General features: G+C 35.9%; 2 protein-coding genes across 2 annotated transcripts in view; one reads left to right on the forward strand and one right to left on the reverse strand.

Annotated features, from left to right (window-relative positions):
* kctd15a (potassium channel tetramerization domain containing 15a) overlaps window positions 1–16155 on the forward strand; it is a 572168-nt gene that overhangs the window by 302307 nt on the left and 253706 nt on the right. The gene's annotated exons all lie outside the window — the stretch shown is intronic.
* Window positions 120–4672, reverse strand: chrm2b (cholinergic receptor, muscarinic 2b; the record flags this gene model as incomplete). The annotated part of the gene is made up of 2 exons (XM_084094908.1): window positions 120–1241; window positions 3850–4672. 2 exons carry the CDS (start codon window positions 4670–4672, stop codon window positions 664–666), a joined length of 1401 nt encoding a protein of 466 aa, XP_083951034.1. The 3' UTR covers window positions 120–663.

Raw genomic sequence — 16155 nt, forward strand, 5'->3', positions numbered from 1 at the left:
TATATATATATATATATATTACATTTATAACAAATGTTATGCATATATACAGATATATATACAACATTATAAATATATACACACATATATATAATGTTACAAATTTTTATTTACTTTACATTTATATTACAAAAGTTGAATTGATTACTTTTTATTTTGAATTGAATGCATCAAAAAAATACTGAAAATGCTTAATAACGACTTAATGCAAGAAATACAACATTATTAAATTGTTCGCCGCTTCTTTTCTGTTGTCCTTATAATAATTTGGCAGCTGAAATAACATTTGAATGTTTGAATGTCAAACCTATGAATAGACCTTATTCAGAGCAGCGCCGTGACAGGTATGAAAGCGAGGCTGTGAGGGATAGACTTGCTGTGTTTTTAGTGGCATCCGCTGTAAAAACCTGTATAAAGCTCCTAGATCACTCATCATTTTCCAAAGCTCATGTTGTCAAGAGTTTTTTTGTCTACTGAAATTTCTTGGAAAGATATTTTCGCAGTGTTTCATTAGCAGAACAATCCAAAAACACATTAAATAACAGTAAAACCCACTGAAGAGATGTATGTCAATCCCTCACAGCCTCAATCAAAGATGGCGCTGCATTGAATAAGGTCTATAGATCCAAACCACCAGACTGGATATTCTCTGTGCCCACTGCCTTAATGTTTTCTGCTGGCATGAATATTCCTGTACTTGCATGTCAGCAGCTGTTTGAAGGTGTTCTTGAAGGTGACATTGCACAGGGCATAGCAAGCGGGGTTAACCGTACTGTTTATGTAGCAGAGCCAGTAGCCAAAGGTCCACATTTTGTTTGGAATACAAGTCGAGCAAAAAGTGTTGATGAGTACCATGACATTGTAGGGAGTCCATGTGGCTGCAAACGCCACCAGAATGGCCATGATGGTCCTTGTTACCTTCTTCTCCCGCGAGGATAAACTCTTCTTCTTCTGAAACCGAGGCATGAGAATCTTCTGCGACACCAGACTCAGCCTTTCCTTCCCGTTGGTCACGTCCTGACCTCCGTTGTTGGGTTTATAGGTGTCTTGCGGGTCCTCTTGGGATGTTGTTCTGAAGCAGGTAAATCTGACCCAACTTCCTGCGACCAGCGGAGCTGATTGGGTCTGACGGCTTCTGATGTCACCGTTAGTGCTTGTAGATACGGCCTCCTCATCCCGCTGGTGTGAAGAAGCGACCACACTTCCAGATATAGAGTCATTCTCACTCTCCCGCTCTACTCCTGCAGGGTACAATATATTTTCAGTGAGATCTTTGATGATGACAAGATTGAACTATATTTGGTTCAGATAACTGGAGGGAAAAACCATACTTGTGTTTGTCTGCTGCCAAGCTCCAAAAAAGACCATAAAAGTATAAAAATAAAAATGTCTCAGCAGATTCAATTGCAGTCTTTTTCTCACACAAAGCTGCTTACAATATAAGTGCACTTATATATAAAATTTGAGTGAACAAAATTCAGATTAGATAATTAGTCAATGTTTAGATTGATTATTTCCAACACATTTACAAATATTACTGTCAGATATCATAAGATATTAGATATTACTCAATCCAGTAAAAAAAGACATACACACACACACACACACACACATATACATATATATATATATATATATATATACATACATACATACATACATACATATATATATATATATATATATATATATATATATATATATATATATATATATATATATATGTATACATATATACATACATACATATATACATTAAAAAATATATATATATTATATACATAAAAAAAAAAATATGTGTGTATATATACACTACCAGTCAAAAGTTTTAGATCGGTAAGATTTTTAATGTTTTTAAAAGAAGTCTCTTCTGCTCACCAAGGCTGCATTTATTTGATTAAAAATACAAACAAAAACAGTAATATTGTGAAATATTATTACAATTTGAAACAGCTGTTTTCTATGTGAATATACAGTAAAGTGTAATTTATTCCTGTGATCAAAGCTGAATTTTCAGTGTCTTCAGTCTTCAGTGTCACATGATCCTTCAGAAATCATTCTAATATGATGATTTGATGATCAAGAAACATTTCTGATTATTATCAATGTTGAAAACAGTTTTTTACATTTTTATTTAATGATACTATGATGAATAGAAAGTTCAAAAGAACAGCATTTATCTGAAATCTAAAGCTTTTGTAACATTAAACACTACCGTTCAAAGGTTTGGGGTCAGTAAGAATTTTAATTTAATTTTTTGGGGAAAGAAATAAAATAAATCAATACTTTTATTCATCAAGGATGAGTTAAACTGATCAAAAGTTACAGTAAAGACATTTATAATGGTAGAAAATATTCTATTTTAAATAAATGCCGTTCTTTTGAACTTTCTATTCATCAAAGAACTTTGAATTTTTTTTTTACAAAACTGTTTTCAACATTGAAAATAATAATGAATGTTTTTTGAGCATAAAATCATCATATTAGAATTATTTCTGAAGGATCATGTGACACTGAAGACTGGAGTAATGATGTTGAAAATTCAGCTTTCATCTGAGGAATAAATTACATTGTAAAATATATTAAAATAGAAAACAGTAATTTTAAATTGTTATAATATTTCACAATAATACAGTTTTTTTATTGTTTTTTTTATCAAATAAATGCATCCTTGGTGAGCAGAAGAGACTTCTTTTAAAAACATAAAAAATCTTACCGATCTAAAACTTTTGACCAGTAGTGTATATATATATATATATATATATTTCATTAAGGATCGGATGCATCAAATTGATCAAAAGTGTCAGTAATCACATAATATTACAGAAGATTTCTATTTAATAAATGCTTTAATAAATGCAAATAAATGCTGTTCATTGAACTTTCTATTCATCAAAGAATCCTGAAAAATCACCATTTCCACAAAAATATTAAGTATCACAACTTTTCAACATTGATAATAATAAGAAATGTTTCTTGAGCAGCAAATCATCATATTAGAATACTTTCTGAAGGATCATGACACTGAAGACTGGAGTAATTATGCTGAAAATTCAGCTTTAAAGACACAGGAATAAATTACATTTTTAAATATATTAAAATAGAAACAGTTCTTTTAATTTGTAATAATATTTCGCAATATTACAGTTTTTACAGTTTTTTTGATTAAATAAATACAGCCTTGGTGAGCATAAAATACTTCTTTCAAAAAAAATAAAAAAATGAATGTTTCCAATTTTGACAGGTAGGCTACTATATATATATGAAAAACTGAAAATGTTTTTTTCTGTAGGTGTATATTTCTAAAACACTTTCAAAATAAGCAGATGTGTGTTTTATTAACTCAATTTAATGTTGTTGTTTTTTTTAAATATTTCATTATTTTATTTGCAAAAACAGGTTGACTTAATAATAAGCCTAAATTCAATCTGTTCATCATATCATATAAAGCGAGTCTCTTCAGAATTTTTTTACTAAACCGCTCAATTCATATGGATTTGTTTTATGATATGATATATATTTGCTATATATTTATGAGGGACAGAAATCTCTCAGATTTCATTAAAATATCTTCATTTGTGTTCTGAAGATGAACAAAAGTCTTACGGGTTTGGGAAGACATGAGGGTGAGAGATTAATGACAGAAAAGTTTCATTTTTGGGTGAATTAACCCTTTAACAATAACAACACTTCATCAAAAAGTTTGGAAACTCCTCTTATGCTTCTCTTTTGTCTTTTTTGGAGCTCGACAGCCCCTGTTCTCAATATGTACATTGTATAAAGAGCATTGTGAACATTCTCCAAAAAAATCTCCCATTGTGTTCAATGGAAGAAAAAAGTAATGCGAACCTGTAGTGGCATCTGAAGCACTCTGCCTGCGTGGGATCATTTCCTCTCCTCCTTGGATTGACTTTCTCTCCTTATTCCTCTCAGTTGTGGGTCCAGCCTGGCCTCCATCATTACTGACTCTAGTAATTCTCTGATTGTCTCTGCTTAGGACACGACTGCGGCTGGCTTTCGAGATCTGCCAGTACAGTACGGTCATGGTGACGACCGGCAGGTAGAAGGCAGCGATGGCGGTGCCGAAGGTGACCGTAGGATTGGAGAAAAACTGGATGTAGCACTCGCCTTCAGGAACCGTCCGGCTGCCCGTGATGAACTGCCAGAACAGGATGGCTGGAGCCCAGAGAATGAACGACAGGATCCAAGCTGCGGCGATCATCATGCCTGCCATCTTGTGGGTCCTTTTGACCGGGTAGCTGAGAGGTTTGGTGACGCAGAAATATCGGTCAAAGCTGATGATGAGGAGGTTCATAACAGAGGCGTTGCTCACCACGTAGTCCAGAGCCAACCAGAGGTCACAGACCAAAGCTCCTAAAGGCCAGTGGCCAGACACAATGTACACGGTGTAGAGGTTCATAGAGAAAACACCGATGAACAGGTCGGCACACGCTAGACTGAACAGGAAATAGTTGTTGACCGTCTGGAGGTTCCTGTTGACCTTGATGGAGAGCATGACCAGCACATTGCCAATGATTGTGATCAGGCTTAAAGTGCTCAGTCCGAGAATGACGAGAACAAGCTCCACTTGTGTGAATGGACTGTTTAGGAAAAAGTTAGTCTTGTTAGCATGGCTGGGGCTTGGAGAAAGAGTTAAGTTGGAAGTCTCCATCTTTCCTTGTCACAGGACATGCACATCAGAACCTAAGGGTAGGAAAAAAAGGGTAAAATTGCTTTAACTTTTCTAAATGTTTACCTGATACCTGATGATGGCCGAAAAGACAAGAGCAACTACATAGCATTGGGATAAAATGCATTTAGAGCACCTTAGCAATGGGATAAAAATACTCAAAACCATGGCAACTTTTATCACAGTTACTTTTGGAGTCATAAATATGTATTTGAGTTTGGTTCCAGCTTTTCTAATTACTACATTGCGTTTTTTTTCATTTACTTTTTCATTTCATTTATTTTGTTTTCATTAACATTGGTTCCAAATACTTCTTACTATACATATTTTACTATATTAAAAATACAATAAATTGTTAAAAGGTTAGTTCACCTAAAAATGAAAAGGATCCCATAATTTTCTCACCCTCAAGCCATCCTAGGTCTATATGACTTTCTTCTTTCAGCTGAACACAAGCTGAGTTATATTAAAAAAATATCCTGGCTCTTCCAAGCTTTATAATGGGAGTGAATAACTGAGATTTTGAAGCACAAAAAAGCACATCCATGCATCCATCATAAATGTAATCCATATGCCTCCAGGGGGTAATAAAGGCCTTCTGAAGAGAAGCGATGGGTTTTTGTAAGAAAAATGTCTATATTTATAACTTTATAAGTTGGTCAGAGTGACTTCTGACCGACGCCTTTATTAACCCCTGGAGCCATGTGGATTACTTTTATGATGGATTGATGGACTTTTTTGGATTCAAAATCTCAGTTACTATTCACTCCCATTATAATGCTTGGAAGAGCCAGGATATATTTTTTTAATATAGCTCAGATTTTGTATGTTTGAGATAAGAAAGTCATGAACACCTAGGGTGGCTTGAGGGTGAACTAACCCTTTAATGCTTTCTTTACAAAAACCCTGTGCAAAAAAAAAACACTCCTATCTTGTTAATGATATCACATCTAGTAGCATGTGGAGAGAGAACTAGTGTGTATCTTTGCAGATGGAGTCTGTTTGCCAAACATCATTCTCAAACAGAGAGCTCATCTGTATTGTTTATGCTGCCAGATTTCCATTAAGGCAAAGGAGAAAAGCATCACATTGATGGGCTTGATAATACAGAAGGGAAAACATGACTAACTGTGATATTATCTTAGATATTTGAATGTAGCTGGATGGAAGGAAGGACTCTGATAGCATATGTCTTATTTACTGTAGCCAGGAAGGCCTTGAGGGGCAATAAGCTTATTACCTTTGGCAGAACAGCATGTACTGTAGGCCTACTTCACGCTTCAGTTTGGAACAGCACCAAAAACTGCATTTTAAACGACTAGATTTTGCTTTTTTTAAAAGAAAATGGTGCTATTGTGTTATTAAAACATAAGTATGTGGTTGCTTAAGCGGTTAAGAGGGTTGCTAATGCGTTCTTGGTGGTCTTAGCATGTTATTATGTGGTTGCTGGGCGTTTTGGTGTGATTTTGGTGGGCTGGGAAATAAACTGATTTCTCGATTTTAATCCATTCTCATATTTTGAAGAACCGATATCGATTCCTAAATCCAAAGAATCGATGCTGTTTTCAGTTGATGTATGAACAAAGCTTGTAGCACCCCCCATTCAAGAAATCGAAATTCAAACAATAAATAGCCTACCGTTTTGGCGCTCTTTAATGTGACGCGACAGATCGCTGTTGCCGCCTCAGATCAAGTGAGCACAAGAACCGATCGTCTCTTCCTCTTTACCACTAGTTACAGCACGAAATAAACATGAATAAACTTCTAAAGGTATGTTGAAAGATACAGTACAACTTACAGAAATGTATCATGTCTCATGCAATCGCTCAATTAGTGTTTCAACCGCGGAAAGACGTCAATAAAACAGCTTTAACAATGTCACATAATGTTACATTTACCTCAGAAAAGCCATTCAATGTCCATAAACTCGTTATTCAGCTAGAAATATTAACTTAGAGAGGAGCATTTTGCTAAATATATGCACTATAATGCATATTCATTATATTTTTACTTAACCTGTTCTTCAATATTTAATGTTTGAATAAATCCTTAATTTTTTATGGCAGCCAAGTATAAGCATAATTATGTCATTAAAAATTCTCATTATAACCTTGTTATCATTATTAAAACTTTCTTATTTGTAATTTAAATGCAAGAAGCCTACACATCAGTTAATTTTAACCTTTAATATTATAGGCTAGTGATTTACCAACTGGGATTGCTGGTATAGTCTACACCATTGAGAGATATTTGTTCCTTGAGGAAATTTGCTATGTACCTGATAGACCCCAATTAATCGATATATCGAATTGAATTGAATCGAATCGCAAGCTTGTGAATCGAAATCGAACCAAATCGTAAAATTTGTGTCAATGCCTAGTTTTTGGCATGTCACTATGAGGTTGCTGTGGTGTTGCTATGTGGTTGCTAAGGTTTTCTGGGTGTGTGTTTTTTTTTTTTATTGCATGTTACATGTGGTTGCCAGGGTATAACTATGCGGTTGCTAAGGTGTTCTGAGTGTTTTTTTTTAGCATGTTATAGCCTAAATAATACAGTTGCTGGGTTTTCTGAATAGTTGCAAGGGCTTTGCTGTGGTGGTCTTTATTGTGTGGTTGGTTTTGAGCATGTGACTGTGGTTACTGAAATGCCACTATGAGGTTTCTAAGATGTTCTGAGTGATTTTTAGCATTGCTACCATGGTATTCTGCGTTGCCTGGGTGTTCTGAATAGTTGTTAGGGTCATCATTTGGGTCATTAGTGTGTTACAGTGCTGTTGCTTGAGCATTGTGCTTGCTAGGGTGTTTTGGGTGGTTAGTCTGTTACTATGCAGTTTCTTGGCTGTTCTGGATGGTTGCTAGGTAGTTGCTAAGGTGTTCTGATTGGTTGTTATTGTGTTGCTATGAGGTCTACATGCCTTACCAATTGCTGCTAATTAAGTAACTCTTTGTGAAGTCCTGTTGGGCGGAGCTATGTAATTTAATATAATGCAAACAGATGGTATATGTTGTTAATATAGGTGAGCTACTGGGCAAATATGTACTCTCTTAATAAAGTTTGAATAGATTTAAAATGACTGAGTGAGGTTTGTTTTTACTACTGTGCTTGAAAGTTAATGGCCTTCAGTCGGTTATCCTGTTTGTTAAAAGTAGATATTGTGGGGTCTGGTCGTCATCACTCTCAGGATGAAGAGTAAAGCTGAGGATGTGTGGTGGTCTGTGCTGCATATTCTCTTTGAAGGACAAATGACATTATGACCTAATCTAATATGAATAATGTGAATATGGATCAACATATTAACGATTCGAAGCACTTGGTTTGCTCACTTCTCACTGTGATATGTGACCCTGGACCACAAAACCAGTCATATGGGTAAATTTTTTGAAATTGAGATTTATACATCATCTGTAAGCTGAATAAATAAGCTTTCCATTGATGTATGGTTTGTTAGAATAGGACAATATTTGAAAATCTTGAATCTGAAGTTGCAAAAAAAATCAAAACATGAGAAAACTGCCATTAAAGTTGTCCATTTATGTTCACAATTGTGCTGCATTCACTCACAGAAATAAATGTTTTATATATTTACAGTAGGAAATGTACAAAATATCTCCATGGAACATGATCTTTACTTAATAGCCTAATGATTTTTGGCATAAAAGAAAAATCAAATAATTTTGACCCATACAATGTATTGTTGGCTATTGCCACAAATATTCCTGTGCTACTTGTGACTGGTTTTGTGATCCAGGGTCACATATGATGTTGCTGACAAAAAAAAAAAGAGAACAGAGCAAACTATCAAGATGGAAGGTATTAAACAGCGAAAACATAAATATTTATTCTTTATTTATCTTAAGATCGTACTGACTTCAGTCAGCCATTCTCACCTTTCTAGCTTGTGCCACAAGTTCTTGTTAGAAAGCCAGGGTCATACAGGACAGCCATGTGGGAAATATCTCAGCGCTGTGACAAAGAACAGCAATCTTAGCACCGGTGATAAAATTTGTACCTCAGATTGGTTAGTGTGTGTAAGTTTATGTGTTTTGCTTCTGAAATTCTTTATATATTTGTTTTATAGTTCAGGGCTAGTTGTCACACTTGTTACTCCAGTGAATTTTACTCAGGGTGGGTTTGTTTTTGAAAGTCCGTTTACAGTGCTTTAAAGTATTGGCTACAAACATGACATTCCCCAATAGTGAATTTATAATAGGGATAAGTTGTCACATTGGTAGTCACACAGTAAAACAATTATGAAATGCATAGCAATTTATGAAATATCAGCATTTTCACTGTTATTCTCCCCTGAAAAAATACAGTTAATTTAACCCATATTGACCTTTTGTGACAACATGCCTCAATAGCATGTTAAAGTGTATACACAATATATAGGAGCAAGTTGTCTCAATGAAACCTGCTACTGAACAGCCTATTAAAGACTTTTACTTCATTTTAAACAGTAAAACAATTATGAAATACAAAAAAGTATAAAAGGAAGCAAAAATCTAACACATAAATTGTGTAAATAATATAACATTTAAAGCAAGACAACGTGTGCCCTTTGAGAACAAATGCACTCCTTAAACAGCCAACCTGTGTTATAAAAAATACCTAATACCTTATTTCTGCAGTCAAATGTCCTTCATCATCCAGTCGTAACTCCTACGAGAGCAGATGATTGTCAGCAGCATCCGTCTTCTGTGAGGATCAGAGTGAGCTGTGCGTCTGTTGTTCTCTGTGCCAGTCACTGAAACGAGGGTGGGCTCTAAACACACCTAGATGAGAAGCCAGAGAACTGCAAGGAACGTGGTAGAGCTTAAACATGAACTGAAAATATGTTTCATATTTTAGGTCTTCAGGTCCAGGACAACGTCACAAATGCAGCTATTTAGCAAATGTGTACACAATGCTTTTGTAATGTTGTTGCTTGTAATGTCTGTCTGTCTCTATCTATCTATCTATCTATCTATCTATCTATCTATCTATCTATCTATCTATCTATCTATCTGTCTGTCTGTCTGTCTGTCTGTCTGTGTCTGGCGGTCAATACAATTCAAAATTTCTTTATTGTCAAAGCTTGGAATACATAAAAAAAAAAAAATAAGAAAAATAAGAAAATATTACAATATAACTTAAACTTAAATGTAACAAATTAGAACATGTTTGAACATTTGATACCACAGTGTTTAACATACATATAGTTGTCAAGAATATCGATATTTCGATAAGTAACGAACAGGGCGGGGCTTGTGCAAAAGTAAGCTGACACTGCTTATGATTAAAAAAAAGCACTGGGTGGATTTGTATCATTATAGGGTGGTTGTGTACACACACACTGCCAACACACATCAAACACCATGTAAAAGTGAATTTTGCATAATAGATGCCCTTTAAATGCAATCCAGAATCTTTTTTGCAAAGCTGATAATATTCAATGGGAATTGGCCTAATTCTGATTAAATCATAGCCTGGTTAAAACCAGACCATTCTCAGTAGCAACTGAGTTATGGTCTGGCAAAGCTTCATTAATAACTCATTTCCAAAGGGGCGTCACCAACAGACATCGCTCAAATGCCTCTGGGCGCAATTGGATAGACCTAAAACCAATCAGAGCGATCGTCATCGTGTAAAGCCATATGCTGCGTCCCAATTCGCCTAAGTTACACTACGCCATAAAAGTACGTACTCTTTTTGTCAGTAGCAGTTTTAACATTAAGTGACATGGCATCTGACGCACAGAAGCCAATGGCACATGTCACTATGCGTATTGGCACATCCGGTGGCACATCCGGTCTTCATTGGCATGTGCCAGTGGATCGTGGCATGTGTCACTGACATTATTGGCATGTGCCAGTGGTGGATAGTGGCATGTGTCACTGCACTGACATCGCAACACACTGACACTGACATGTCACCTGACTGACACCGAGTCGCGGAACATGTCACCGTGTTGCGACACCTCCAGTACAGATTAATCGAACACCTATAGCCTACTGACGTAATTGTGGCACAAAATCCTAAATAAATAGTCTAATTTTGTGCTTTTTAAAATATCAATTAAACGAATTAAAGTGCATTAATATTTTTTCAAACGTGTTATTTGTGTCAGTGTCACGTCTGTATTTGATTGGTATGTGCCACTGAATGTTTTGTAATACCAGAGCTACTTTATGATGTTTATCTAGCAAAGTCACAAACTGCCCATTCTAGGAAAGACACGAAATAAATCTATCATGGGTCACTACGAATACAATCGCGTCCGTTACTGTAAACCTTTATTATTGCGTGATGCTGCACAGACGCACGCCAGTAGGTGTCAGTATAAGTGAGTGTAACAGTGGCCAGCGCATCTGTGGCTTTAGGCTAATATTTCAAAAATAATTGTATCGAATTATGTATGTTGTAGGCTACACATTAACTTATTTTTTGACAGCATAAAGCAAATTGTTATGCAAGTGGCATATGACGCAATCCATTGGCACATCTCACGTTTTAGTGACACATGCCAATATCCACTGGTACATGCCAGTTGGCCTGTGTCTTTGAATAATAAGCACTTTGAATTGCCATTGTGTATGAAATGTGCTATATAAATAAACTTGCCTTGCCTTGCCTTGTGTCACTAAAACTGACATGTCTCTTTATGTTGTGGCACCTCCAGTAGTGACACCTGCAGCTGTCTGCCGGAGTATAATGTAGATTATGTAACATATGCACATAGTTAATTTGTACAACAAAAAAAATAATTTATTTATTGAATAATTCCATAAAATTATTTTTGAAATATTAAAGGTACTGAGGTAGGTCCTGTTTGTTGAATTTTTAAAATGCACTGAGCACTTTTTTGCACTTGTATAAATAGAGAATATTGCTAGTAGCTCGGTATACTCCTTTTCAGATAGGCCTACATAGCCTAACAAACAAATGATTTTTAATAATGAATTTTTTTACACTTTTTGGAAGGACTTGAAATATTAAAGCCACAGATGAGAATCTTGCGCTGGCCACTGTTACACTCACTGACACCTACTGGTGCGCGTCTGTGCAGCATCACGCAATAATAAAGGTTTACAGTAACGGACGCGATTGTATTCGTAGTGACCCATGATAGATTTATTTCGTGTCTTTCCTAGAATGGGCAGTTTGTGACTTTGCGAGATAAACATCATAAAGTAGCTCTGGTATTACAAAACATTCAGTGGCACATACCAATCAAATACAGACGTGACACTGACACAAATAACACGTTTGAAAAAATATGAATGCACTTTAATTCGTTTAATTGATATTTTAAAAAGCACAAAATTAGACTATTTATTTAGGATTTTGTGCCACAATTACGTCAGTAGGCTATAGGTGTTCGATTAATCTGTACTGGAGGTGTCGCAACACGGTGACATGTTCCGCGACTCGGTGTCAGTCAGGTGACATGTCAGTGTCAGTGTGTTGCGATGTCAGTGCAGTGACACATGCCACTATCCACCACTGGCACATGCCAATAATGTCAGTGACACATGCCACGATCCACTGGCACATGCCAATGAAGACCGGATGTGCCACCGGATGTGCCAATACGCATAGTGACATGTGCCATTGGCTTCTGTGCGTCAGATGCCATGTCACTTAATGTTAATACCGCCTCTCCTTTTTGTGAAGAAAAGGTATTTACTTTTGAATGTGTAGCAAAAAAGTAGGCAAGCTTTGGGACATACTACTTCGTCATCTTTATCGGACGGATCTGTCGCGTGCATCCTGTCACGTAAACTGCCCTGTCAATCATCTTGTCACAGTTAAAATCCTCTATTAAATCTAATTTAATTTCCTACCGTTTCGGAGAGAAATGTAGTAGCACGTTCATCTGTCACTGGGTCTTTCATGGAGACTGTCCTCATGTGTTTGCAATTTGAATATAATAATGCATTTAAAAGTTGGTGCGCGCTTCACCAACGGACGTCGCTCAAATGCCTCTGGGCGCAATTGGATAGACCTAAAACCAATCAGAGCGATCGTCATCGTGTAAAGCCCGCCCCAACGTTTCTGATTGGTGCCGATATTTGGACGGATTAGAAATCGGCTTGAATGAGCTCTTTGCCAGACTACTTGCAGAGCAAATCTAAATTTGCCGGAAGTTTATCTGGGTTTTCCCAGACTACCTAAATCACTGAGTGGACCCCAAACCCCAAGCCTAGACTGAACTGGTATCTGTGTTCCTGACATGGGCTTTTTCTGAACGACCATAATATTGGTCTTTTTGAGGTTTACTGCCAAGGCCCAGTTCTGCCCAGTTCTGGCAGTAGTTTCCCAAGCCGGTCCAGGTGCTGGTCGTCTGCATACAGATAGAGCTTGATGTTTTTGTCTTGTAGAGTGAGTCCAGGAGCTGTAGACTGTTCCAACTGCACCTCTAATTCATTAATGTAAATGTTGAACAGTGTTGGACTCAGGCTACAGCCCTGATGCACTCCTCTCTTCTGGGTGAAGAATTCTGTATGTTTATTGCCCATTTGTATTGCACATTTGTTGTTCGAATTAGGGGTGGGCAATATGGCAAAAATATCATATCACGATTTTACTGTCTCTACTACTACTACTATGATTCCACTGTCACTTTAAGTCTGGCACGCATCTAATAGACACACATCCGATTTTCTCTCAAATGTTTGCTTTCACTTTAGACACACGGACACCGGCACGGACACAGACACCGACACCGACACACCGGCACGGACACCGACACAAACACACCAGCACGGACACGGACACCCGACACCGACACCGTCACGGATTGTATATGGATATGTGTATTGAATAATACATATAGAAACAGCACTTAGTGGGAAATCTACTCACCTTCAGATGAAAGTTGATATATTTTACATATTTACAATATATGGAGGGGACTTACATGTTTAGGTGGTCATGTTGTTTTTAAATGCTGCCGATGAGCTAAACAAAGAATGAACGAAGTCACCAGATCTAAATATTCACAACAAACACCCTTTCAACATGAAACTAAGAAATGAGACCTACGCTTTCACTGCCTCTCCCCACATCTTCTGAAATGTTTGTATCCCCTAGGATACGTCGCCCCTTTTAATATGAGCAAAACGTGAAATAGCAATTCAGTTGAACATTTACTCTCCTTTAACAGTCAGAAGCAAAGCATGCTGGGAACTAGAAGTCTGTTGTAACCATTGATTTTATTCTGTGAATATGTGTACAATACATTTACATTTATATGGGAACATGTATGTGCAATATATGTACACAATAAAGAATAAAACTTTATGAATATTACATGTAATGATATTTTTGTCTTCATTTCTAAATATTTTTGTATGTATCAATATATAGCCATACATGGTCAATGTATATATTACAGTATTTTGAAAAATATAAGCAGTAGTTTCCCATATATGGAAATGTATTATGTAATATATTTCATTATGTTTAGCAGTATATTCTTTCTATCTATCTATCTATCTATCTATCTATCTATCTATCTATCTATCTATCTATCTATCTATCTATCTATCTATCTATCTATCTATCTATCTATCTATCTATCTATCTGTCTGTTTATTTATCTAACATTATGTAACAGGCTGGAGTCCAAAGCCCTTCCACAGAACTGTTCTTTCTCTCTTTGATAGACGTGTAGTTTTCAATAGAATTGTCCGGGTTCAGGCTGCTGTGAGCAGTGCCAGCTGCCCAGTGGAAACTTTTGCTGTCAAACATCTCATCACAAGTACCAAAAGACAAAAGCCAGTCTTAGGTCCTGTTAATAAATGTCCTAGTGCCACCAGACCATAGGAAGACATTAACTTACTAAGCTACTGTCCTCCTGACATTGTTGCTGAAATACTTGTGTGTAGTGGGCAGTACATACTTTTTATTTTAATTATAGAGTTTTGTTTTATTTAGTGACCAAAAATGTCAAGAATATCAAATAGAACGTTTATTCAAATCATGTCTGAATAAATTAGTTCCCTGAATAGTTTGAAATATTTGTTTCTGTGGGTTTTTTTTTTCTGTTTGAACAGTAATCCATGCTGTTGCATTGTACAGCCACTTAGTGGCACTGCTGAGCAGGGTAACACTGAATACTCACTGCAACACTGTAAAAAAAGTTGCTGGCTTAAATTTTTAAGTACAATCAACTTGGATGTTTAAGTCTTTTCAACTTAAATTACATTAAACTGACTTAAAGAATGAGTTGAATCTTGTAGAATGTATAAAAAAAAGTTGAAAATTGCTTAACTTATTTTGATGAGTTAAAGCAATGTAAAAACATGTGCTGTCCTAACTTATTGATCATATAATTTTTTTCAGTGTGTCTGCCATCTAAAATAATATTACTGTATTACTCAATTACTGTAAATTCTCTTTCTGACACACAAACAAAGGTAAATAAGCTAAATCCTTAAAAAAATGACCATGAAGCTTGCCTTAGTCTATATTTTTAATAATTAATTTAAATAAAATAGATTCCAAAGCCCATAACGCACCTTGTATGTAACACACACTTACGCACACTTATTCCCCCAGGTCCTGTTTCAGCAGTGTCTCTATTCCAGTAGCACAGCAAGCAATCAGTCCCTAAGCATAGCAAGTCTCACTACGCTGGAGAAAGAACAATTATCCCTGTTGTCTCATCTCACCACTTTATAACATAAAGACACATGCATACTAGATTACTGCACCCTGCCTTTTCCAGTGCAAAATATGTCTTTGTCCCTTTGTTCATTTTAATATAACTAGTTTATTATTTAATTCAAAGACATAAAAAATGCAGAGAAAGGACTAGGACTAGGATGCGTGCACACATTCATGCAAAGTATGTTTATGATTGTCACTTTATTCTTTAAAAAATCATTTAAATGGATTGTATTAATAATACATTCATAGACTTGGATTAATACATTTATATAAAAAGTCATCTTGCCTGCATCATCAGTTTATACCTCCATGTTTTCAGATAAATAACCCTATATACATGTAAAGTCTTGGTATAGGCCTACAAAAGTAATGACGTTTCCAGGGACCGTCTGACAATGTTTTAGTGTTTTTTTGTTGTTGTTGTTGTTTTTGCCTAAAATTGTGTGTAATTCAAGTTGCACAGATGAAATCAACCTAAAAGTAAAGTCCTAACAATGAATGACACTATAAATCAGTGTAATGAATGTTCAGTCGCCATGATGATTACTCTCATTTTAAACGGCTTGAGTGTGCCATTTCTTCCATTGTGGTTCTTTAGGAAAATACACTAGTCACGGACATGGGGTGGAACTTGCTATATGGTTTGCATATTCAAGACATTTGTAATTTAAATAGTATGTAAAATAATAAGGCTAGATATGATAATATTTCAAAACGCTTATGTATGAGCTCATCTTTTGATTTTCTGTATGGTCTTGTGCCACCTGTAAGAAAATCTCCTAAATCTGAATCTATTTGAATATGGTTAGACC

Source organism: Abramis brama (genome assembly GCF_963993115.1).
Source record: "Abramis brama genome assembly, chromosome: 20".
Classification (NCBI taxonomy): Eukaryota; Metazoa; Chordata; class Actinopteri; order Cypriniformes; family Leuciscidae; genus Abramis; species Abramis brama.